The sequence below is a fragment of the Phocoena sinus genome, chromosome 1, assembly GCF_008692025.1.
Source record: "Phocoena sinus isolate mPhoSin1 chromosome 1, mPhoSin1.pri, whole genome shotgun sequence".
In the NCBI taxonomy this organism is placed as follows: Eukaryota; Metazoa; Chordata; class Mammalia; order Artiodactyla; family Phocoenidae; genus Phocoena; species Phocoena sinus.
Genome location: NC_045763.1, coordinates 61,056,874 through 61,084,644, shown reverse-complemented (window position 1 = coordinate 61,084,644; position 27,771 = coordinate 61,056,874). Strand labels below are relative to the sequence as shown.

The window sequence follows — 27,771 nt, the reverse complement described above, 5'->3', positions numbered from 1 at the left end:
CAATAAAAAGTTTTTAATATAAGAAAACATTTCTTAATGTAGGAAAATAATTTCTAAAGGGCCAAAAATACCTTTATACAATATAATCTGCTAACTTTAAAACTCAGTGTGCATAAGCATCACATATTTTTTAAGACCCAACAAAAAAAGAAATCATTTACAGTTTTCTATAGGTATCTAAGCTATAGTTAAAACTATAGCTTAGATACCTATATTTCAATTTCTAACATCTATTTTCATTCCCCTGAATTCATTAACTTTTCTAAAAGAAAAAAGTTAAAAGCACATTCAAATATGAGGACTGTTTAATTTCTGATGAACAGTTCCTGCTTTTTTCTAAATATTGAGGACATAGGAGATTTGGGGTTGCTAGGCATATAACTTAATGTCAAGCCACAAAGGAATTCTAAAATTCAAATGAAAATATGTAATAAACATTACTTGGAAAAATATTTTGTGGATAGAGTTGGGCCAAAGTCTGCATGAAGCCATTCTTATTTGCAGGCTCCCTTTCTGCAGATGATTCACTCTTAAAAACTCCTTTCCCTACACACCCATTTCCTTAGCTTTCATTTTATTTCATTTCCTTAGATTTCCATACTTAAACCCTGGAATTCTGCCGACTGAAGCTCCATGGTTCACATTCAGCCACAAGGTACAATGTCTTCTTCACTTAACTAAATCTTTATCTCTTCCTCTTCAGGAGCTCAGTTTTCTGGGATGACTCCCTGGCCCTCTCTCACGTACCCCTTTACTTATTAGGAAAAAAAATCTGTTTAAGTGTCCCTACTGTCTTATCACTAGACACTGATTTAAGGATAATTCAAGACATACCTATCTCCTGGGCTGTATACATCTCAGATGCATACTGAGAAAATTTTATAGAAAAATGAGGGCAAGTTGCTTCTCCATCTGCCCCCAGATGACATTGTCATTAATTATGCATTTATGTCAGGTAAGTCACTGACAGAACAGGAAGCCATCTGAACCCAAAGGTTCAATCCTTGCTTGCCTCTGTAGTTGGATATAGGGCCCTGGCCCTTTCAGTACTTGTATGGACAGGTGAAGGGATTCTGGACAGTGTCCTTGAATGCTGACTTTCTTCCCTGGGGTCAGCAGGCCTGGTTTGGGGAATAGGCTGGGAAGTGCATGTGGTAGTGTAAGGGATTAGAGGCATTAACCTAGGGAACTGTACTCTTGCTGCCTTTTTGTATGACACTTGCCTGAGGGTCACTGGAAGGATTTTGTACTGTGCAGAAGGCTAAAAGCAGAGTCACACTTTCTCTGCCAACAGACTTGTTACCATGGGAACCAACGCAGAAAAATGAAAAAATGACAAGAAGCTGAGAATTAAATGTGGAGAAAATTGATAGTTGGTTTCAACATGGCAATTTGAGCACTTGAGATTTAAACAGGATGTTCCTTGTGTGGCCAGACCAATGAAAATGGACAAAATGACGTGCTGGTCTCTGGTCCTGGAGGCTATCTGGGGAATGCAGGAAGAAAGCAGTAAGCGTGCTGTAGTTTGGATAAGGGGGACTCTGTAAAATTCAGATCCATCTCTGGTCATGTTGAGCTCTTCAGCCCAAATGTTAAATTAACCATATGATCAAAGGTGCCCTTCAAAAGGCATGTCCATGCTTAGCTTGATAAATGAAAGCAGCCTGCTGTAACGATTCTCACCTTTCCAAAGCCAACACACGCTACCTGACAAGAGTATTGCATACCTAATATGTTATTGCTTGAAAATCTTCCCAAATATTAAAAAACAAAAACCAAAAAGACACAGCTTTCAAATCTGTGGTCCCTCTCCCCCCTCCCCCCAACAAGGCAGCTAATTAACCTAGAATTTAAATTAGTTTTATTTAGGAAACAATTATTTCACTTTACCTGATACAAGTACTCCTGTGTACCCTCCTTTGTTATTCTGGAGTGGATAATAAACTGATCAAACCAGATGAGGATTCCAAGACAATTTGTAATAAGGACTTGGAGTTTCAGCCTAATCTGAGAAAGCAGACCTACATATTGCACTTTTTGGAGGCTCCTTATTTTCTCCTACTTGCAGAGTTTGGAGGCAAACGATAATAAACAGAAATTTGACTACAGTGTTCTTGCTTATGCTAAAATAACTTCTTATATCAATATTTCAGTGAGTTTCAGGATTTGAGACATCTATGTTTCTGAGGGTAGGAAGCCTTTAGAATAACGATGCAGGACTAATCTTTAAAGCTACATGAAGCACTAAGGACAGTTCAGCAGATCTCTTTCTGAGATAGGCAAATAAAATATAATAGGGTCTTCACAAGCAGTAATGCCTTTGAATTTGACATATGATAAATAAGAGACTGCTTCTTTTAATTTCTTTTATCTCTAAAATCAGGCAGCAGATGCTTGGAGGAAGACTAAATGGTCTGCCTTAAACTAAAGAATGATTATCTTTTTCTGTGATTTTTTTTTAATACTAATTCTCTCACTGGTAGGTCATACTTTGGACAAACTTGAGCTCTCCACCAGGCCAAGAGGCCACCTGACACTAATATATTTAATAGTTCTACAACATCCCTTCATTCTTCAGACAAGAATTTGAAACAGTTATAACACATCTCACGATATATTGAGAATTTAAATTTGATTCCTTCATTTTTTTAAACAATTGATTTCCCTTCTCAATTTTTTTGAGGTTGTGTGATTCCCTGCTGTATCATGTACCATAAAGAGTTACAGACATAACTTTTACATAGTTTTCTCTAGTTTATCATACAGTTCAGCATATAGTTCACAAATAGCCAGTCTTGCCAATATGAGGACATTTATTGCTTTCAGCTACAAGTATTTGGAAATCAAAAAAGCTGAGTGGAATGATGATCTCTGCATGGAAGGCATATGATGAATAGGTCTAGAGATCTAATATGCATGATGACTATAGTTAACAATATTGTATTGAATACTGGAAATTTGTTAAAAGAGTAGATTTCAGATGCTCTCACCACACAGAAAATAGTAACTATGTACGGAGATGAGATGTTAAATAGATCGACTGTAGTTATCATTTCACTATGTATTTGTATATCAAATCATGTTGTACACCTTACATATATGTAATTTTTATTAAAAAACTTAAAAGGGGGAGGCATCATACTCGATAGCTGTCCTTTCTGGATTAAGGTGAGGTGTTGACTAAATAAACAGATAGTTCAATTTAACAGAGCAAAAAAAAAAAAAAAAGGCCTCTCATACTGACCACTGACCATACATATGTATGTAGATACTGGGCTTTTTTCAATATCTTTCAAACTTGATCTTAAGAAATATACCCAAAGTGATATCTGTAGGTCAGAATCCCTCTGATTAAGAATTTAAGAAGCATGATCTCATTTTCAAATTCAAGCGTGCTACACAGTCCATTGCAAATAGTTTTAATAAACTCCCATTTTCTAAGTTGCTGCACAAAGACACTAAATTGCTTCAAGGTTAAACCCACCATTTCATCACCAAATGGCAGCTAATTTTCCAGACCATGGTTGAACTCATATACTTTTTGAAACCCCCTTTATTATACAGTTGCTGTCCCATCTCTAGGCTAATCCTAACCTGAGTTTGACAATCCTTGATTTTAACCTCAAAGAGCAAGTAAAAACTCAGGGGTTTTGTTGCGTATAAAACCATATCTGCTATTTCTCTTCAGAATCTCCTTCAGAATAACTTGTGGGAATTTAGATGGCTTCCACTTCTTAGTGCTTAAGAGATGTTGCCAGGGCAGCTGCAATGGTCAACACTTAGAGAAGGGTGCGGGGATTGGCCACATAGGTATTTCAGCTGTCCATCTACATGGTATGTGTGAGAGTTGGTCTGTAACTGCATAGTTCTAGGCACTCTTTAGTTTTCTACTTTCTAGAAAATTTTATCATAGGTACTGCTCAAGTTGCATTTTTAACTGAACTCTAATGGGTCCTCTTCTGTTCTTAAACACAAAGAAAGCATCTTCCTAACATGGGGGTGTTTATTAATAGTCAAGAGTGTGATCTTTTCCTTATATATAGGTACATAAGTATTTAGAATATGCAAGTCCACTAAAAGTATGTACATTTGTTAAGGTGTTTAAAATACAAATTATTTTAAAGCAAAGATTTCAAGAGATGCTAAAGGTTAACTGTTCTATTCTCTCCTTTCCTGAGATCAATCTCTTCAAGTGGAACAGTAGGCCTTTGTTATCAGGCTTTGGTGCCCTCCCTCCAGGAAGGAAGAGATGCCCTTGATTTCTGACTTTGACTCCTAAGGGGCAGCCCCTAGGAAGGACAAAGACAGATGAAAGAGGAAAGCGAGAACTTAGCTAGCTTAGTGACCATCCCTCCCAGATATGATTTGTTCTAGACCATACTGCAGAGATTTACATTCTCACTGTCGCCTGAAACTTTGTCCTTTTTGGAAAAGAACGTATATGAGGGATAGAAGCCTGCCTTCCTAAGGGAATAGAAAAAGATTCCTCATCCACATTAGAAAAACTTAATAAAGCTGAAAGGAAGCATTTGCCATTTTATTACACTGAGACAGAAAGTGATAATACACTGTTCTCCTTTGTACCTACACAGTAGCATTTATTAGACTTTTTATGTGTCTGTCTCTCCATTAGATTGTGTTTCTTGAGGGGAGGGACCATGGCTTGTTTATATTTATATTTCCCTCTGTTCTCAAAATCTTTTGCTCATTAAATATGTTTATTAAATTGAATGCACAGGAAGAAAAAGATAAATTGTTTTAATCACTGATAATTTTTCTTAAAGGATAAACACATAGATTGGCTACAGGACAAATCTTAGGATAGTTCAGAGGAAGACTTAGGAGGGAATTAACTTAACCACCTCTCCAAGCTATAGATCTATTCAAACTTACATACAGGTCTGGATGAATATTCTAAATATGAGTGTGTATTGTTGTGGGAGTGTAGGTGACTGTGCCGGGCATATTTATGGAAAGTTTAAAAAGAAAAGAAGACATAGTCCCTTACCCTTCAGTAGTTTATGATGATCTAGGTCCCTAGGTCACCGGGATAGTAACTATCATTTTGGGGAAATATGTGAAAACCTAAAAAAAATAGTACTCGATATTTTGTGTGTCTGTGTGTGTGTGTGTGTGTGTGTGTGTATGAGAGAGAGAGTCTTGAGTTTGAATTTTTCTGAGAAATGGTCACAAACAGATTTGTAACATTTGCTAGCAACATTCATGGTTTTATAAAGAACACAGAGTGATGGCCTGCTAGAGAATCTGTCTTGATCACAACTTAGCAATAAGTATTTTGCACATCAAGTGCAAAATACTTATTGCTAAGTTGAATGACACCACAAGTAAGGCTGAAAATTTATGTCCAAAGACTTGCTATAAAAGATGGATAATTTAAAACAAACAGAAGGACAGCAAGTAAAATGTTACAAGTCAAGAACATAATGATAAAATAAAGGAAAAATCAAATTTGGAGATTGAGACTTGCCCACGACTTAACAACCTTTTCTTTTACAGGTGATTTCTGGCTTAATGAACATCACTAGAAGTAAGTGGAGTCTTGAATATGTCCATCATTCACTTACTTTACAGGGAGGTGACACAACTGGATAATCAGCATTCTGTTGGGAGGGGGGAGGCATGCAAGGAGCGTTGCAAAGGGATGCAGGTATTTTAAGCAATGGTTCCTCACAGCTTTCTTCTTCCCTCAGCTGCTTAGGGCTCCACACCCCAACCCAACCTTGGTGGTTTTCTCATTTGTTGTACCTAAAAACAGAGCTTCCCAACCTCTTTACATCATGGCACAGATAGAAAACGATCGTGTTTGTTCTGAATAATGGGGTATAGGTGTGTAAAATAGATAAGGCCGCTCCAAGCCCCAAGTGAAAGCAATAAGTTACAAGCCCCTGTGCTCTGAGGGGATCGATATCTCAGTACTTGTGGGAACTAAGCTGGCTGCTGAATGGAAAGCACTGACCTAGAAATTGCTCCCAGGAATACAAAATTAAGACTCTTCATACATGATAAAAAATAATACTTTAGGTACTAGTTGATACCAAAAATCTAGAGATAGTCCAGTACCGCAAGCATTAATAAACAAAGAAACAAGCAAAAAACCACTATTGGAGTATAGAAATAGCTTTCAAGTAACTCTTCTCTCATTCTCAGTACAAATTCTTCCCAATTTACATTCTAATATTTAGTTCCAGATTCTACAACCAAACCTATCATGTAAAGCTTTTGGAAGTTTGAGAAGGGATGAAAAAGATGATGAAATAGAAAATAAAGCAAGCCAAAAGCTGTATTCAAAAGAATGAAACCATGGTGGACACCTTCTATATTTGCTTTAGAATGTGTGGCCATGTTTGTTTAGGAAATAGTTTTCTCTCCTGAAAAGAGAAGCGTACTTTGTAAGCAAACCCAAGATGGTGCCCTAAAATTGGCACATTTGAGGTCATAGAGAAGTTATAAAGCACCAGCCCCCAAAGAAGTTGACTGAATTTGCTAAGAACATACTGTGTTAGTAGTGGGTGATCATGTGGCCAGAGGAAACTGTTTCCTTTGGAGGAAAACACCAGAGGATTTAAATAGTTTTACCTAGTCTTCGGGAAAGAACACTGTGTTTTCTTTCTACTTTTGCTTGGGTTTAAAAGAAGCAAAGATTAATGATTGGCAGAGAAACACCATGAATAAGTAGGCCTTTGGTGGAATTAGTAAAGGGGAGGCTCAAACAAGGATGATGGCTAAGCTCTGAGAGTGAGGGTATAATTAGCTTAGAAGAGGTAAACAGAAAATTTTGGTTTTTTAAAACAATGCTCTAGCCAGTAGAGGCCCTGAAGTTCCAAATGCCTAGGAACCAAAATAGCTTGAGGCCACAGGTCACCAGAGCTGCTCTGGGCTCTGTGCGAATACCCAGACATTCTGACTGAAAGAAGGGAGGTTGGGGGACATTTTAAACTACCCCTTGACTCTGATTGTCACTTTATGAGACATAGTTTGAAATACATTCCATATTCACTTTACAATAAAGTAAAATCTGATTATAATATTAGGCTAATTATTTGTGCACATAGATAAAATAAAAAATTAGGAGTTTATGCTAGATAACTTGTTACTGCCTGATGTCAGCTAGAAATAAAGCTGTATACAGATATACACATATTCAGATGTGGACTAGCGTTAGAACTATATAGTCAAGGCTATGTGCTAGGCACTCTTAATTCCTGATGTTTAAGTTTTGGAGAGCTCATTTAAAAATATATATTTTAAATAATTTGTGGCAAACATCTTCCCACATATTTGGAATGAGCATATTTGAAGGAAACTCGTTAAAATAATGGCAGATAAGGCACAAAATATTTGGAAAACTGAAGCTAATTAGAGAACGATTAAACTGGCAGATGTCATAATTAAACTGAACAAATGGAACATCAGAATTTTAAATCACACATTCACCTGAGGCTGAGAGAGAGAGAGCAGAGTCTCTCTCTGTGATTGGGTACTAGGTGGTTGATACAACTGAGAGGTTTAGTCAAAAATTATAGAAACTGCTTAAAATAAACTCAAAGCTTTTAATTGTTTTTCTTGTATTGTTTAAATTTAGAGCATTATTTCAAATTAATTCTCTCAAAAGAGTATGGAAAGGGGTGTTAAAAGTTTTATCAACAGTTTATTAATATTTTTTTATGAACAGTTATATCAGTACAACAGGCATAAAAATGGACTGTCCAGAGCGGGTGGTCATCCAAGCTACAGACTTGCTGACTTAGATATATAATATAGATATAAGGGCTCCATCTTGTGGCAGCTCTTCCAAACTGCAGACATGTTCCTAAAAAGTATGGATCTGTCCTTCTACGTATGAGGATACTATTGATATGCAAGACTTGAATCCAGTGATTTAAACAGAGGGTCTTATTGGGATGAAACATATGATTTGTTGCTTTATTAGGGTGGGTTACTAAGGGAAGCGGTAGCCTCTTCTCTGGAGGTTTAATTCCCTGAAGGTTAATAGATGAACCAGATCCTCTCAAGGTCCTTTTCTGTCTTACGATAGAACAATAATTTCCCTCATTTTCTTGCAGTACTTTTACCTATGGCTATATTGTTTGATATTGGCCTTTATTTCAGAAAAGTCTTATGGTAATTTGTTTTTATGAGCTAAGGTTTCGTGATTTTTTTCCCTTTACTGAGAAGTTACATGACTAAAAAAAATTACCCACTATATTACAAAAATATTTTCTGGCATAAATAACGATTAAATGAAAGATATTTCTAATATATGCCTTATTTTTCATTTTGAATTCTTCTTTCTACTTCTGGAAGAGTATCAGGGAGGTCAGCTACCAAGAAGAGCTGAAAGATCACTCTTCCTGCCAGGAGGGGAGGGAGAGGAAGGGAATTCTGGGGCTGGCTGAAGGAGGGGTGTGGTCACCGGGAGACCAGAGGGTGTGTCTGAATTTGGGTCTGATCTCTGCCGTCCAGTTTCTTTCATTCCTCTCTACCAGCCTTTTGTCTCCATTCTTTTCCCTTTCTCATTCTTAACCCCTTAATGACTTAATAATTTCTCCCCTTCATCCAGCCTGTTCTTACTCTTCCTCACTTTTCTAAAATACTCTTACTGAACATACTTAAAGAACTACTATTCTAAAATACTCTTACCCACTTATTACTCACTTGTTACTCTCTCAATTAATATTACCCTTTTCATTTTCACTTCATTTTTGTTCAAACAGAAATCGGCATTGTTTTCCTCATGTAAATATATAGACACTGGGCCATAAGACCAAGGTGTAAGCTTCTGGGCAGTTCGAGGCACCCTACTATCAAAGAAAATGAAGGAAGTTTCCATCAAGATATACTTAACGGCTCCTAGATACAAAATTTCATGAAAAGAAGCCCTAATCAGCCTGGTAGCAAGTTCTCCTCATATAAAGAAATTAAAAGGCAGAGGCAGATGGAGTAATTAGTATTTAGTATTATTAGTATAAACAAAACAGTAAATGAGAAATGGATTTAATGTTTGAGACAATTTCACTCAATTCTGTATTCAATTTTCTATGAAACCCAAATAGAAAAATATGGAAAATACCATTGAGAGAAAGCTAAGAGAGAAATGCTTTATTTCCAAGGAAAGCAAGATACTATGAGGTAATAAAGAAACTCTGGTTAGGAGGTTACCAACCTAGTGTTCTTCTCCCTTAGACACTTTGTTTTTTTTTTTTTTTCAGGGGCTGCATTATATTATTTTTGCCTCTAATGAAGGCAATGTATCTAATAAAGCCAATACCAATGACAGTATAAATAGTTTTCTTTCTACTTTGAGATCAATAGGCCAGATTTTGACCTCTATAAAAGTTTGGGAGGGGGCTTGCGGTTTTATCAAGGTAACCAAATTTTCTGTGATCTATGTAAATAGTTCATCATGTTAATTTTAAAGCTTTTGCAGTGGCCTGAGAATTCTGGCTAGAGTGTATGACATTTCACTTTAAGGATGAATATGGTGGAATCTGTCCATGAAATGATCCAAAATGCAGTGTGAAAATATTGTTATGCTGAACTATGGCCAAAGGCCTGTGGACAGGCTTTTCTTATTCTAGAACAGGCAGCATGAGGCAGTGGTTTCATTAAATTTTAGAGCTAAAATAGGATTGGGGATTCCCTCTTCTGACTACCTTTCCCTAGCCCCATCCCTATCACAACTTCCTTTACTATTGCCCACATCTCCAAATTTTAAATATAGCCTTGGCAAAGTAATCTACCAAGTCACAGTGTTCAGGTGGAAGAACCTTAAGTATGGACCTAAAACCAGATCTAACGATGTACTTTGTCTCCTTAGTTCACAGCGTTGCTTCACCTCTCCAGGCCTCGGGCCTCTGGTAAAATGAGGGAACTGGGCTTAATTATCTCTAAGCTGCCTGTAAGACCAAGACCATGGCACTAAAAGTTCAACCTTATGCACTCATTTCTCTGAGAGATTTCTGGCATCAATCTGCATGACTCCTTCAAAGAAAAGAAGACCCAAACAAATCAAAAGGATAGATATGATGTACTCCAAATCAGTGAACAAAAGCCATTTCTTAAACTTTTTGGACAGTGTTAAGGTCCTTAGAACACATAAAAGGGAAATTAAATACAGCTGTTGAAACACAGCACAGTAACATAAAAGGGTTTAGAAGAAATGCTGAGGAGGAGAGGAGGATTGGGTTAAAAGGGAGAATTGAAGAAAGAAAAATTAGGAATGAACTGAGGAAATGAAAGTTTCATGGTTTAAATTTATTATGCAAATTGAACATCAACTTCCTGTTAATTCAGTATTTATTAAATGTGTTTATGTGCCAGGCCTATCATCCACTTAATCATTGTACAAATATTTATTGAGCATCTACTATGCATCTGACACTATGACAGGCACTAAGGATACATACTAAAGAAAACTGGATGTGCCCTCTCAAAGCTATTCTGTCTAGAATGCCTCTTTTAAGTATTGTCTGGTCCTCTCAAGGAGCACACAGGTGATAGGAGAGGAAAGAACAAATATATATCAAACTTCTATGACTGTTGATAGAATGTGGTAAGGACTGTAAAACATACAAAAAATAATATGATGGTATTAATATGAGGGAGAGAAATTTCTTCCAATTATGATTAGGGAAAATTCCATGGTGGTAATGTTTGAGCTGGACCCTGAAGGCTGCATATAATTTCGATAATGTAGAAAGAGAATGGGGAGAGGAAGACATTCCAGTAGAGGGACCATTATGGGCAAAGGTTGAGATTAGAAAGTATTCAGTGAAAGGAAGGATTTTTAGGTGTCTAAAACACTGAGTATGTATAGATTGGGTGAAGAAAAACAAGCAATTCCTAGATTCAGGTAATCAGACTTGCCTTGGAAGAATAAATAAATGTCTATGATATGTGAATATGTGTGATCCTACCTCATGCAAACAGTATTTTCATGGGCTGGGCTGAACAGCACACAGTGAAAATACTCTTCACCACACTGAAGGAACTGAAGTAAATAAACATGAAGTGCAGCCAGCTGAATGAATATTCAACTCATTGCATTTCTGAGGGGGTCACTCTAATATCTGACCCTATGGACTCACATGCTTCCTGACAGTCTATAAGAGGCAGTGGTCATAGGAGGGACTCTTTGGGGACATTCAACATAGAAGAATCTCTTCAATCAAACGTGCCACGCCTTTTAAAATACTGATTCTATCTCTTTCCTCCATCATGTCAGAGGCATATAGACACAGTGCTGAGTCAGGTTGAGGGACATCATTTTTTCTAATAGTCTCTCTCTTCTTTGGAGGTATTAATTTGGCAAAATTCTCTTTCACAGATTCAAAGGATTATATCTGCTATTTATCTTGTCCAGTAAGGCATCCACTCTTGCCACTTCTAGCCTGTCAAATATTGTCCTAAGTCTTGGAAAACATTCATATGGCCTCCCAAAGGCCATAGGACCCAGTGGGGAGACCTATCTGTAGCTCCAAATGGAGAAACCATGCTCAAACCCAAAAGAGATTTGACTAGATAAAGATGCTGCTTCCTTTTGCAATACATGGGCTGAGGGCAGGGACAAAGGAACTCACCATATGGCCTTGCATTGTCTTTGATCTGGAAGTTCTCTCATCTTTCCACTTAATTGTGAGATTTCTGTGCAGAGGACACCATGTTACAGCCCTTGCGGTGCCTGGTATGTAGTAGATGCTCAACAAATATTTATTAACATTGCATTTAATGTTTTTGTTATATTCTTCAATAAAATGTCCCCAAATGTTTTGAATTTATGAATGACATACCTTAGGCATCTGAGATTCCGCTACAGTAACTGTTTTCCTACGGAGGAACTGTGGAGATTGGTGATGAAAATAAGTCTCTGTACTAAGATATTTTACTCTAGGTACAGAGATACTTGACTATTTGTAGGCTGCTTACTCATCATGTTATTTTAAAGCAGGAAAAAAACTGGCACAAATAATACAATTTGTGTTTGTGCAACAGTGATAGTTTTAAGGGAAAAAATTTGTATTTTCAAAAGTAGGGAAAGGTTGGAGGATTCATTTAACTTTTTTTCTCAACACCCTTTCCTACACACGTTAAAAATTATGAAACATTTTAAAAGCTCCCTCCCCCCTCCCAAAAAAAAGGGCAAGGCCTACAACCTCACGAGTCACAGGATTTCAGTGCTTTCTACATAAACACTGCTTGAATTTCACGATCTTCCACTCTGAGGTGCTGCTATTAACAAAAACAAAATTAGGCAAAAAAAGTGAGTTTTGCAGCCCAGGCTAATTTGGGGAGGTATTTGTGTGGCTGAAGAGATACCCTTCTCATTTGTGCCTGCCTTACATCCAGGTCCACTTCTTATCTTGTTCAGTGCTCAATGGGTTGTTACAAAGCATGAGCTGTCTGTTACACAGCAAAATCCAACAGGGACAACACTACCAGATAAAGTAATGCTTATAAAGTTGGAACCAGTGAATTATTTTCCTCTCTTTACTTCCCATGGAACTGCTCTCAGGGAAGATTATGATAATCACATAGTTAAAAGCCCAAAGGCTTCAATAGTCCTAGGTTTTCATTTACTCTTTTTAATCAAAACTTAGAGTGGACTTTTCCCCTCCATTTATCAGAAATCTCGGAATTCTCCAAAGTAAAAGTTGTACAATTTATACCCTCACAGGATAGTGTTTCCAAACCATTCTCTTGCAGACAGTGTCAAAGGTGAAGACGATTGCAACCTGTCCCCATAACAATCAGCTGGGAGCCTCAGAGAGAGTCCTCAATACCGTAAAGTTCAACATTTTAAAAACAGAAGTGGAAACAGTTCTACTAAGGCATTGCCACCTTCACGCTTGTATACAAGGTTTGTTTGATGTTGTCAGACACATAAGTGCTTTCACCTTTGAGCCTTTGTTAATGCTACTATTCCAAGTTCCTTGATCACCCAAGAAAGTTCCTCCCAAACTGGGAGCTGGAACCATTAGCTGATATTCAGGGGTCTCCAAACAGAACTCTAAGGGGGCCTCTTATTCTTGTGTCAGCAGGATAGAAGAAGTCATTTACTGCCTTTGGAACATCATGGGGAGTTGAAGGAATGGATGTACAGCAGCAGCAGCAGTGAGGAAAAGAGGTCAGTTTTGCATACTAGAAACACAAATGCCCCCCAGAACGTTCAGAATATAACTAGAAAATTTGATTGTATCTGCCTTAGTTTTATACAGTGGGGTGTTTCAAAAAATATTCTCTGAATAGTTTAGATCAAATGAAGCTGAAAGATTGCATAGGAGAGCTGATACGCAGGATCTCCTATAATATTGCCCTACATGCTTTCTTTGGTGCACATTTATTTTTCCACAGCCCACATTCTATTTTCTTGCTATAATGTACACTTGGGGGATGGTTTTGCTGAGCAATGGGGGAAATGCTCTGGGCCAAGTCAGGATGCTTTTCTTAGTGGAAGGTGTATTGCTAAGGAAAAAGTTCATGCAAGTGATTTTGAATCTGAAGATTTCCCCCCAATTCCCAGATGATCAGGTAACTACAACCATAAGAGAGGGCACATCACCAACCCAGTGTCTGAACATTTTATTAAGCCTCAGAATGATCTAGCATTTCTGTGACAGGAACTTTACTAGACACTCAGCCCTACTTTTCTTGATACTACATGAAGGACTCATCTTCTTAACTTGTTAGGTTTCATTATTTGCATAACTTTTTACTGACCCAGTATTTCAGTAAACCTGCTGTTTGGTCAGTATATCAGGAATCAGTCGAATATGTTGTCTGATTGAATTTACCAAAGATTTACAGTGGTGGTCTTATGCCAACGCGGCTTTTTATCTGGTTATGTTGTATTGCCCTTTGATAAGAGGGTATTCGTCAGAATACACCTTCTTGATCTGTGTGCCAGTGAGGGGCAGAAATTTACTGAGGACAGCATTAAAAGCCAATGGAAAGACAAGTTGGCAAACACACTATATTTTCCAAAGCTTTAAATTGTGGTGGAGATATTAAATCAATTTTATGAATGAAAGTAAAATGTTTTTCTGGCTTCATCAATTATTTTGGCAAATTCAGATACTTTTCACCTAATATATGAATATATAAGACTAATTTCTTCAAAGCCTTCCTCCCTTTGAATATTCCCTCTCTTTAGCTCTCCCAGTAAAAGGTATTTCAGTCCTGCTTTTAAAAAGTAATTATATTAGTGATATATGTGTAATCATCTTTAAGATTAAGAACAAATTAATGCTGATTTGTCACCCTCTCTTTAAAACTGCTTTCCATCCCCAAAACACAATCCAACATAAGGCCCCAAAACAACCATGGCTGTTTGACATCTATGTAATTACAATTCTTATTAACTGGAACACATATATTTTATAGATTTCAATGAACAATAAATTAGCATGATATACATATTTGTATGTTATATTGACTTTCAATATGCCTTGTCAAAAGTACCCTTTTATTTTAAAATTGTTATGTTTGTTTAGGTAGCTTGTGTTGTCTGGCAGGCTGGAATTATCATAATAGAGCTTTTGTGACAATGTATGATAAGCCATGTAAATAGTTTTAAAAACTGTCCACTAATGCCTATTTGGATTGCAAAATCTGCAGCAATTCTACTAATAATTTTTGGTGCTTATTCTTTCCACCTCTGATTTTCCTCATTCCCCTCTGTTAGGTACAGGACAGCTTCCTCAGCAGAAAGATTCCAATAAAAATCAAAGACCAAGGTGAGTCTATTGGAGTCATCATGAATTCCACTCCTTTTTTGTGGTTGTTGGTTTTTCTTTTTTTTAAAGGCACACCCTTAACTTTTGTTTGTTTGTTTTTGTTAACATAAACCAGATTCTAATTTCAGAAAGTAAAGCCAATTATCCAAAAAAGGCAATACTCAGAAATCAGTGTATTATTGGTTTTGGTCACCCATGGAATCAATTAGACTTTTTTCCCCTGTAAGTGATCAGTGATTTTTTTCAGTCCACCTAAAAAAAAAAATACCTCTTTTCAATATTACCTGACTTTTTTCAGTTTGCAGCATGGCAGTACAATTGACAATGAGGTGCTTTGGCACATCAGATTTCTTTTCCAGTTGGTCAGGGATCCCTTTTCTCTTTTCCTCATTTCCTGAGAACAGGAAGGATTAAAGCATGGCCCAAGACAATGTTGTCACATTAGGAGTGTAGAGGTGTTTACTAGGGTTATGAGCCTCTCAGCTTGGCCTCAGAAGCATCTCCTGAAGCCCTGGGTTTGATGTGGAAACCTGACATAAGAAAAAAGACTTGGGAGGTCCTTTATCTGGCCTTCTCCCACCTCTCCCATAAAAGATTAAACAAAACTAATGGGATGATTGGAGGTGCTTCATTGCCACTGAACTACTCCCATGGGTTTGTTTTTCCTTTAAGTGATCTTGGGAGGCCAGTGAGGGCCTCTATCTTGATTATCCAGTGGCTGGATATGGTGGTTTGGTGTGAGGTTTTGACAAAGAAAAAATTAGGCTCTGAAAGACATTTCTCATCAGAAACTGTCAATATATTAAAATGCATTTAAAAGTTACTTCTGGGAAGCATATTAAAGAGGCCAATCATTTAATCATTTGCTAAATGTCAAAGCCTACAAAATCATAGTATAATGTCACTCTGACATAAAGCAACATCAAAATTAGTGCCTCATCTATAAAGTGAAGTATCATTTGCCTTCAAGTGACAAATTCTATTGCCAAAAAAATACCACTGTACTTCTAATAAGTGACACTCATTTTAATAGACCCTACAAAAATACAATATTTTCAATGTCCCCATAAAACAGTAACTTACAAATATTACTCTCAGAGCTTTGGTGACATCAATATGTGACACTTGTGAAAATCCTAACAAAATACTTGGAACACTAGCATGTAATGTAAATCCATTACATATATTTTAAAAAAGAGAGCTATGTGAAATATGAGAGAGAATGCATATAACCAACTCTGGGAAATTATTCTGGAATTTCAAATTAATATTTTAATCAAATTAATGACTAATATATAAAAGAAATATTTTAAAGGATTATAAAATGAATTTTGATCATTTATAGAGAAAAACATTTCCAATGTAAACATAACTAATTCTATACTAATTATGCTAATCTTTGTTTTCAGTGAGACAATTTACAATTGTATATACTTTGAAACTTTGGGGGAATAAAGGTATTTTCTCTATTTCTGCCCTCAAAAGCAGGCACAGAAATTAATAATACAGGTAGACCAAGGCTCTGAGAACTTATATTTGAAGTTTCATATTTAATTACCAAAGATTTTTATCACCCACCATAACTTTCTAACAATAGTCTTTCTTAATGATAAATTTTATCAATACCCCAAACTCATTTTAAATGATTTAAAAGTAGCAAATTGGATAAAGCAACACACAAATAAATTCCACATTTACAAGTAAAGAAATCACAGGGGCTACAGTTTATAATCAACATAAACTTGAAAGAAATAAAGCAACACCTTTCCTGCCACCCATCATTCACTGCTTACATTTGGGGTGAAAAAGATTTATCTACAATGACCTTTAGTCTGTTTCTTAACTCTGCATGTTTTGTAATTAGCTAAAGGCATTGAACAAATTAGTTTGTCCTATTTTTATTCAGGTCCCAGAGATAAATGGCTAATTTATGAAATATTTCACTCTGTGTTATGAGAATTTAGCAAATGAATATGGAACCAAATATAAACACTTTATACCATATGTACAGTTGCTTTCATAAGGCATTATCTTGTAATTTTTATTGAAAAAGATTCAATATAGTAAAGTATTATTTTAAGATATATTTTCTTTCTCAATCCGAGATGTTTAGTTTATGAAAATATTGTTTTTTCTCTATATTCTTTTTGTATATATGCCAACATGTACCTTGTGCTAGAAATATTTTATGGGAATTACAATTCTTTATATTTGTATTTTCTATATAAAGGCATATACAACTTTGAGGCAGTGTTTCTGATGGAGAGCAGAATTTGTAAAGAGCTTGTGTGTGCTTCCGTGCTCCGAAATTATATGAAATCCACTTCAAGAAGAAACTTATTTGATTAAAAAAAAAAAACAAAACCAAAACCAAAACTGCACCAATGCACAGCCAGAGGCTGACAGTTAAAATAATACATAACCACATGAACATCATATTTATATAGTTAACATTTTTAAGGATGACCAGTGCTAACATATAGTATTATACATTTGGCACTAATGTTTGCCATTGGTCCAGCAATTGGCAAAATTTGTTTCTATGTATAAATTTATTTTTGAACATTAGGTCTGGCTAGACGTATCTTCACTATTTATAAAAAATATTTAGACAGTAAGCTCACGTTGAATAACTAGGTCTACTGTGTTCTGGAAACTCTTCAGTAGTAATACAGCTTTTTCATGTTCCATATGTACAAAACTATGTCCATTTGCCTGTAAACACACAAATAAAACAGGGCAATCAATGTAAGATACTTGTTTATCACATTATCATTGTTTCTAACAATAAAATTCAAGAGAGTATTTAGCAACCAAGTCATGTGTTTTTAAAATTCACAGCAGAATTGCAATTATGGGAACAACTAATTTCACCCAGCTTCAACTCAATCTATTAATTCAACAAATATTTAACAAGTATCTAGTATATCCTACTTAGGATTGTCCTAGTATAGTCCTAGTCACTGTGCTAATCATAGAGATATACTGGTCAGTAACAGACAGATACATTTGAAATATGATAGTTGTTTTGTTGTTGTTCTGATTTGTTTGCAGGAACTTAGTTGAGATTGTTCGGAAGTGTTCATAGGACCACTGCCTTTTTGTTGCATAATCACTGATATAAACCCATCAACACGGTCAAATGTTTCACTCATGCAAACCATATAGTATAGTTAGATCTTATTTTGATCCACTGAAAAGTCCTTAATTTACATGTTTTTATATTAAAAAGATAATTTTTGTTTCCCTCATTGTTGAATGCAAATATATTCATTATTTATACCAGTGGTTCTCAATCCCATCCAGAAACGAATTAATTTCTGTGTGATCTAGATTCATCTTGTTATTTTATAAATGAAAGAGCTACACCTCAGAGAGGCCAAGCAACATGACTAAGGTCACACAGCTAAGCTGGGGCTGAGTCATCTGATACCATAATATTCTCACTATTTCTCTCAATACTTTACTGACATAGTAACACTGCAATTGTTTCTAGTGATTTGAACTGATATTTCATTGATCATGATAAAATAATCAACATTTTCCCTTTAAAATTGTTGCTATATCACCTCCTACCATAATTTTTTTCTTTACAGTGTTTGCAAAAGCTGTAATTCTCATTCAGATTCCTAACAGGTTTAATTTAACTTATTCTAGTACTGGTAAAAATAACATTTAGTCCTAAATTTGGATCTACCAAAATGCTAAATCTCTCATTCTTATAGTTTTAACTCTGGCTTAATTGTGTTGTTGTAGTTACATGTGAACTATCTCAAAAGTAGAAAGACTAAGTCAGACTATCTGCTCGAGCAATGAGACTTGAGAGGAAATAAAAAGGAGAAAACTTTTAGGGTAGAATCAATAGATTTGGCATCTGATTGGACAAGGGTATGAAAACAAACAAGAATCAAACTGTGATGCCATTAACAGAAAATGGAAACCTTGGAGGAGCAGCAGGCTTAGTTGGGAAGACAACGGAGTTTGTGGTACTGACGACACATGCAAGGAAAATGTTGCACATATATTTAGAAATAAGAGACTGGAGTTCAGGAAGGAGGTCAGGGTGGCAGTATTAGAAACAGAAGTTAGGTTTTACCACACTCTGGTATTTACCACATGGAATGCTGAGAGAATTATCAGAGAATAAGTTTAAAAAGGAGCATTGTGAAAGAAGGGAAATCTAACTAGGGGAGCAGGATGGAGCCATGGCTTTGGATGTGTAGAATAGAACTTAAAGACAGTGTTTGCTGTTGATCTGGGCATCTAGATAAATTTGTCTGAAGTGAGGGAGGGAAACGTGAAACAGGGCCCAATCCTTTTTGCTAGAGGATGGCAGAAAGCAGACGCTAGCCTGATGGCTGAACTAAAGAACGAGGATACCAATGCATTGAGGGGAGGGAACAGGAAAACTGGCAGGAGGAGAACTGGAAAGGGGATCCTGAAGGGGATCAAGGTAGAGGGCTCATAAAGGTAGCAGGAAATCCACGAGGATCAGGTATTTCCTAGAGGCTTCAATTAACCCTAGTTTTCTGAGGCACAGAGGAAAGAGCAGAGAAAGAGCATAGCTTGATTAATTCTGTCCTGGAATCTGGGTCTGTTTCCAAGAAACAAGGCTTCAAGATGTTCAGACCCACAGTCCAGGTTCTGATTCAAGCTAGGGAGACTCCTTGTATAAATTAGCTTTTAATATTGCTTTAAAGCATTGGCTTTTATTTGTCATGCTTTGTAAGTACAAATGATAGTTATATAGTTGGAAACACAAAGAGTTGATTTCCCAGAAGGAAATAAGCAGGTTGATAAATTAGACCACTGTGTCAAATAAACATTAGGACTCTACCTGTAATTCTAGTCCCCAGAAATGTTTTGGCTCTAAGCCAGAACTTGGGTGAATCTCAAGAGGCTTATTTAAAAGACCACAACTAGGGACTTCAAATTACTGAAAGGATTCTAAAAGATCAGAAAGCAAATTATTTTAGAAAGTTTATTAAAGACTAAATGAGTTAATATATGTTAACTGCTTAGGACAAGGCCTGGAACACTGTAAACGATCAATAAATGTTAGCTACTACTATTAATATTACTTCACTATTACTTTCTTGAATTTAAGAAATACAATTTTCATTAAGCCATAAGAGTAGAAGGATAAAATGTCAGAGGAAGGAACTGTTTAGTTAACCTTAACTTTTTTTTAAAGATGAAAATGTGAGGATCAGAGAGTTACATGAAATATCCATGCTCACACAGCTAGTGGCTAGATGAGAATTTATGTCACAACTCTGTATCTTGACACAATTTGTTTCATTGGTGTTGTGAGGTTGGAACAAATGTTTTAGGTTCATTAAATTAATTAACTTGTTAAGATTAATTGCCCTATTTCTTTTTTTTTTTTTTTTTGCGGTATGCGGGCCTCTCGCTGTTGTGGCCTCTCCCGTTGCGGAGCACAGGTCCGGGACGCGCAGGCTCAGTGGCCATGGCTCACGGGCCCAGCCGCCGCTCCGCGGCATGTGGGATCTTCCCAGACCGGGACACGAACCCGTGTCCCTTGCATCGGCAGGCGGACTCTCAACCACTGCGCCACCAGGGAGGCCCAATTGCCCTATTTCTTGATATGGAACATTATGGTAGGCCTGATACCAGGGGAGGTAATGACAGAGGGGTTTGAATGGAAGGAGAAGATAGAATCTCAGTTCTAGAGAACTTTCATTTATATTTCTAGGACAGAAGAGCCAAGAGAATTTACATTGTATTTGTTCAAATGAATATGGCTATCTGGCTTACATCTTAGATGGTTCAGACAGGGAATCAGACATAATTATGTTACTACATGTGTGCAGGGCTTTTCCAATTAACATGAAGTTCAGAAAAATCACAATATTTCAACTACAAAGGTTTCATGGTTGTTTCATGTGTGTGAATAGAAGAGCTTAGGAAATAAAGGAGGATACTATTTAATATTAATTGCAGAGTATAAATCTGATGAAGCTTTGAAACGTAAATGCATATAATCTACATTTATGCATTTGACATTTTGAATATGTATATAATATAAATACAAAAGATGATTTGAAGAACAAATGTTAAATTAATAAAGTTTTAAAACATGTTGCCACATTTGGCTATGTATGTTTTATATAAACACACAGACTATCATGGATTATAATAAAATGTGTGCAATTTTGAGGAAATTGCAACTTCAGTGAATGGCTTAAGTCAAAATGAAGTTAATAAGAAAACAATCTATGAAAGAAAAGATATTCTAAAAATTGTATGCTTCAAGAATGTATAATTAAAGTATTTCTGGCTTTAGCTGATTTGAAGTATAAAGGTTCATTTTACAATAGTTTTTATGTTTTTTCCAGAAGGTATCCTTCCTTGTTTTAATTCCACTTGACATCTGTGCCACAAAAGGTTTTTTAATTGCCCCTTTGCATGATTCAGACATGACAAGATGGAAGGTTAATGAAAATAACATTTGCAATTCTAACAAAAAGTACAGCTTTGTGATTACAGCTCATCAATTTACTGTAAAATGTACTCGGCTTCTGGATTTCATCCTCTTATTCCTTCCTCAATTTATCTTTGATTTTCTTCTGCTAAACGTTTTGTTAAGTGGATAAATTATGGATGTTTATATCACAGAAATTCTCCAGAGGATGTTTTAATTCTCCCAGGAATTCTGTTGTATTCTTATTATTCAAAGCTCTAAATTTAAAAACTAGTTTCTGAGAAGGCTTGGCCACAAAATTGGTGGGATTATCCAATAAGAAGGATAGCACAATTCTTTTAAGAATCCGAAAGAGAAATGGGATTAGAGACTTGGTTTATGATTTTGAATTGATTTAAACTGACCCTCAAGGGACAAACATTTAAAGGACCAGTATACATGTATTTTGTATGTTAGATATACATTAGTACATTAATATAGTGTCCTTTGACTGCCTATAGCTCTTGGGATGAGGGAAAATGAAAATATACAGCAACCATCTTAGAGTTATAGGGCAAGCCTTCCTGTTGTCTAATCCTGACAGCCAGAAATTATGAGACCAAACAGTGGGAATCTTAGGTAATTATATTTACATTTCCCATTAACTACCTGGAATTATTTCCCCTTGCAGAATTTTAATCTGCTAGAGTAGTCTCATTAAATATTAGGATATATTTAGGGCTGAGTATACTGTATAAGCAGTACTACAATAATTATATGCCAAGTCATTTGAAAAATTTTTCTATCAAAAAATTTGACCTACAGACCTTAAATTCTTAGAGAGTTCCAATGAAAAATTTACACTGCACTTTTAAATGTGAGGAAGTTTGAAGTCTCAAGTGGCTTTTACGGTAGTATTAAAAAAAAATCATGGCAATAGAATTAGAAAAGAAAAGGGAGAAGTAACAACTAACACTGCAGAAATACAAAGGATCATGAGAGATTACTACGAGCAACTATATGCCAATAAAATGGACAACCTGGAAGAAATGGACAAATTCGTAGAAATGCACAACCTTCGGAGACTGAACCAGAAAGAAACAGAAAATATGAACAGACCAATCACAAGCACTGAAATTGAAACCGTGATTAAAAATCTTCCGACAAACAAAAGCCCAGAACCAGATGGCTTCACAGGCGAATTCTATCAAACATTTAGAGAAGAGCTAACACCTATCCTTCGCAAACTCTTCCAAAATATAGCAGAGGGAGGAACACTCCCAAACTCATTCTACGAGGCCACCATCACCCTGATACCAAAACCAGAGAAAGATGTCACAAAAAAAGAAAACTACAGGCGAGTATCACTGATGAACATAGATGCGAAAATCCTCAACAAAATACTAGCAAACAGAATCCAACAACACATTAAAAGGATCATACACCATGACCAAGTGGGGTTTATCCCAAGAATGCAAGGATTCTTCAATATATGCAAATTAATCAATGTGATACACTGTATTAACAAATTGAAGGAGAAAAACCATATGATCATCTCAATAGATGCAGAGAAAGCTTTCAACAAAATTCAACACCCATTTATGATAAAAACCCTCCAGAAAGTAGGCATAGAGGGAAATTACCTCAACATAACAAAGGCCATATATGACAAACCCACAGCCAACATCGTCCTCAATGGTGAAAAACTGAAACCATTTCCACTAAGATCAGGAACAAGACAAGGTTGCCCATTCTTAACACTGTTATTCAACATAGTTTTGGAAGTTTTAGCCAAAGCAATCAGAGAAGAAAAAGAAATAAAAGGAATCCAGATTGGAAGAGAAGAAGTAAAGCTGTCACTCTTTGCAGATGACACGATACTATACATAGAGAATCCTAAGGATGCCACCAGAAAACTACTAGAGCTAATCAATGAATTTGGTAAAGTTGCAGGATACAAAATTAATGCACAGAAATCTCTTGCATTTGTATACACTGAAAATGAAAAATCTGAAACAGAAATTAAGAAAACACTCCCATTTACCACTGCAACAAAAAAGAATAAAATATCTAGGAGTAAACCTACCTAAGGAGACAAAAGACCTGTATGCAGAAAATTATAAGACACTGATGAAAGAAATTAAAGATGGTGCAAACAGTTGGAGAGATATACCATGTTCTTTGATTGGAAGAATCAGCATTGTGAAAATGTCTATACTACCCAAAGCAATCTACAGATTCAATGCAATCCCTATCAAACTACCACTGGCATTTTTCACAGAACTAGAGCAAAAAATTTCACAATTTGTTTGGAAACACAAAAGACCCTGAATAGACAAAGCAATCTTGGGAAAGAAAAATGGAGCTGGAGGAATCAGGCTCCCAGACTTCAGACTATACTGCAAAGCTACAGTAATCAAGACAGTATGGTACTGGCACAAAAACAGAATGATAGATCAATGGAACAGGATAGAAAGCCCAGAGATAAACCCATGCACACATGATCACCTTATCTTTGATAAAGGAGGCAAGACTGTACAGTGGAGGAAAGACACCCTCTTCAATAAGTGGTGCTGGGAAAACTGGACAGCTACATGTAAAAGAATGAAATTAGAACACTCCCTAACACCATACACAAAAATAAACTCAAAATGGATTAAAGACCTAAATGTAAGGCCAGACATTATCACACACTTAGAGGAAAACATAGGTAGAACACTCTGACATAAATCACAGCAAGATCCTTTTTGACCCACCTCCTAGAGTAATGGAAATAAAAGCAAAAATAAACAAATGGGACCTAATGAAATTGCAAAGCTTTTGCACAGCAAAGGAAACCATAAACAAGACCAAAAGACAACCCTCAGAATGGGAGAAAATATTTGCAAATGAAGCAACTGACAAAGGATTAATCTCCAAAATTTACAAGCAGCTCATGGAGCTCAATATCAAAAAATCAAACAACCCAATCCAAAAATGGGCCGAAGACCTAAATAAACATTTCTCCAAAGATGATATACAGATTGCCAACAAACACATGAAAGAATGCTCAACATCATTATTCATTAGAGAAATGCAAATCAAAACTACAATGAGATATCATCTCCCACTGGTCAGAATGGCCATCATCAAAAAATCTACAAACAATAAATGCTGGAGAGGGTGTGGAGAAAAGGGAGCCCTTTTGCACTGTTGGTGGGAATGTAAATTGATACAGCCACTATGGAGAACAGTATGGAGGTTCCTTAAAAACTAAAAATAGAACTACCATACGACCCAGCAATCCCACTACTGGGCTTATACCCTGAGGAAACCATAATTCAAAAAGAGTCATGTACCAAAATGTTCATTGCAGCTCTATTTACAATAGCCAGTACATGGAAGCAACCTAAGTGTCCATCAACAGATGAATGGATAAAGAAGATGTGGCACATATATACAAGGGAATATTACTTAGCCATAAACAGAAACGAAATTGAGTTATTTGTAGTGAGGTGGATGGACCTAGAGTCTGTCATATAGAGTGAAGTAAGTCAGAAAGAGAAAAACAAATACCATATACTAACACATATATATGGAAAATTAAAAAAAAGGAAAAGAAAAAAAAATCGTCATGCAGAACCTAGGGGTAAGACAGGAATAAAGACACAGACCTACTAGAGAATGGACTTGAGGATACGGTGAGGGAGAAGGGTAAGCTGGGACAAAGTGAGAGAGTGGCATGGACATGTATACACTACCAAACGTAAAATAGATAGCTGGTGGGAAGCAGCTGCATAGCACAGGGAGATCAGCTCGGTGCTTTGTTACCACCTAGAGGGGTGGGATAGGGAGGGTGGGAGGGAGGGAGATGCAAGCGGGATGAGATATGGGGACATATGTATATGTATAACTGATTCACTTTGTTATAAAGCAGAAACTAACACACCATTGTAAAGCAATTATACTCCAATAAAGATGTTAAAATAATATTCATGGAATAAAACATAAATAAGAATTTCTCTTCTGTCTTAAATGCACACATGTACTGCAGCTTGAATGTTTCATGAATTCAGGCTCAAAAAAAGACATGGCAAAATAGAAAAGACTCAACTGAAGACTTTGTCCATTATTTGTATAGAAAGTCAGGCATGGAAATGGTAATAAATAGTAATCCTGAGGATATTTACTTGTTTATCTGCTTTGACTTTAGAATGCCTGTTTTCTTCGAAACAAGCGTGTGGAATGAGCATCTCTAAAAAATGACTTCCCTATCTTGGTTTGCAAGCAGTTCCCCAACTAGCTGCACTTATTTCTGTACTTTACCACAAAAGGAACTGCAAAATCAGCCTCTCATTTTCAGGGAACTCTTTGTAGCCAGGTTGGTCTCTGTTTTGGTGGAGAGCTTGCTGTTAAGAGAAAACAGACTGGGAGTTGATTTTATTGCGTGTTTGAAGTCAGCTTTTTCCTGTCTCTCTTCCTCCATTTTCTGCTCTGTGTAATTTTGGGCACGTCTACTTCCTGGGCTAGGTGTGTAAAGGTAGAACTTTAGTTCTATTTCCTTGTTGCAGTGTTCACGTGGCTTGGCATCACACTTTGTACATTGTGGGCATTTAATGCATATTTGCCAAATCAGGGAATGGAAAATGTGATGCTATCAGTAAAATTTGCTCCAGGAGAATCAGTGTTGTATAATGGAAGAGGCTCAAATGAACTATTTAACCTCTGTCAACAACAGATACCTTGCAGGGTTGTTGTGTGTTCTAAATGACACAAGATGGGTGCTTAATTGATGTTATTTTTGTTTCAGCCAAATTATGGAAGTTAGAGCCAGCTTAATGAACTTAATTTGTCTTTATTGTTTTTCATGTTTCACTTAGTACCTAAATATTATTTTTTTGATTTGCAAAAAGTATTTACTCCATCTCTAATTAGTTATCTGTGCTGAACTTTATACACTATGAACAAACCAAATGGATAAAGGTATGCAGTGAAACTGGCATATAAAATCATACACGTTTAAAAAGCTATTTTTGGTTATCTTCTAACCAAATGCTATTTAAAAATATTTGCACATGTATTTTATCATTATAAGCAATAATTTCTCTGAACATTAAGAGTTACATGATGCTGAACCCACCCAACCCCCTACCCCCCACCCACCTACCCCCCCAACCCACCTTTCCCCAAACCTCTCTGATGTTTTTGATTTTAAACCACCAAATAAGATCAACAATAGAAAAGTGTTAACTTATTTAGCCTTGTTAGGAAATGCTTTAGTGAAATTTCCAAATATTTTTATTTCTTTAAGGGTCCCACACTTCATTTTAACCATAACAAAAATTTCTCCTCTTTACTTTTTGTAGTCTTTTTTGGGGAGAAATTTTAAAGAATTCAGAGAAATAAATGTACTCTAATCCATTCTTAGTGACTCATGATAATAATTATGAACATGAACACTCTCTGGAATGAAGCCGTGGACCCAGTTAGTTGCTTCTACTAGAGGTATTCCCCTAAGTGTGTTCTGTGGAAGTGGCTAATTGACGTCGTTGGTCAAGAGGGCTGCATGGTTAAATATGTTGGGATATATCATTTTGTACGATTTTTCAGGTTCTTAATATGCTTACAATGTAGAGCCCCTGCTCTGCAACAAGAGAAGCCACCACAATGAGAAGCCCGCACACCACAACGAAGAGTAGCCCCATTCACCGCAACAAGAGAAAAGTCCATGCCCAGCAACAAAGACCCAACTCAGTCAAAAATAAATAAATAAAATAAATAAATTTATTTTTAAAAAGGTGCAACGTATCAGGTTTGTTCGAATTATCATCTCTTTGATTATTCTATTTTGGTATCTTCGAGATATAGCCATAGACCAGGAATATACTTTGGATTACAAGTACCAAACTCTTAAAATTATTGCAAATTAGAACTGGATGTCATAAACTAATTATAAATAATATAATTTCTCTTTTGTCAAAGTTAGGCTCTTGTCTTGGGAAGGGGTGGGGGCAGGTAAATGAAGAGGATAGGTATTGACTATCATGATAGACTAGAATACAATATACTTACAAGTGAGCTGTAGGCTACAACTGTGAGTCATGTTAACTATCAAGTACAATATATTCTTTTTTCCAGTCTATTCATCTTTTCAACAGAGTAACTATAATTAATAGATATTCTGTATTTAAATATACTTTAAATTGTAAAATGTATAATGAATTAGACTGAATTTTTTAACTGCAAAGAACATTAGAATAAAGAAACTATGATGTTAAATCAACAAAACTGCCACTTCAAAAATGGTCAGATATCGGCAAATTTACACGGCTCAATTGAATAACATTTTTTATGCTCCATGTGCTTTCCCTGGTTCTCTCTCACTCTTCTGTAATTCGACTTGACAGAAGGTAAGGCTGTGAGGGGTCAGTTGCCCTAGCACAGTGCTCGTTCCTCATGGCACACTGTCTTAAACCAAAATGACTTGCTAAGCACAGCAAGTCATTTGAATATGCACATGAATTACAGTATCTATTCTAGGAAAATGAATAGTAAAATGACAGAATAATCATGTGAATATGTTTTAATTAACATCATCCTTTAATACACACATCT

At 36.2% G+C, this 27,771-nt stretch overlaps 1 protein-coding gene and 1 long non-coding RNA gene across 2 annotated transcripts in view; one reads left to right on the top strand and one right to left on the bottom strand.

The window, feature by feature from the left end:
• Nucleotides 1-414: 414 nt before the first annotated feature.
• On the top strand, nucleotides 415-26,855 carry LOC116739738. Its single transcript, XR_004345690.1, has 6 exons — nucleotides 415-655; nucleotides 5,518-5,548; nucleotides 12,724-12,877; nucleotides 13,059-13,144; nucleotides 14,702-14,753; nucleotides 26,767-26,855. It is a non-coding gene; the product is annotated as an uncharacterized LOC116739738 (long non-coding RNA).
• LRRC7 (leucine rich repeat containing 7) overlaps nucleotides 16,982-27,771 on the bottom strand; it is a 514,499-nt gene continuing 503,709 nt past the window's right edge. Inside the window, exon 27 of the mRNA XM_032604391.1 lies at nucleotides 16,982-17,468. Within this exon, the coding sequence (XP_032460282.1) occupies nucleotides 17,361-17,468 (108 nt within the window). The 3' untranslated portion in view covers nucleotides 16,982-17,360. The remainder of the gene's footprint in view (nucleotides 17,469-27,771) is intronic.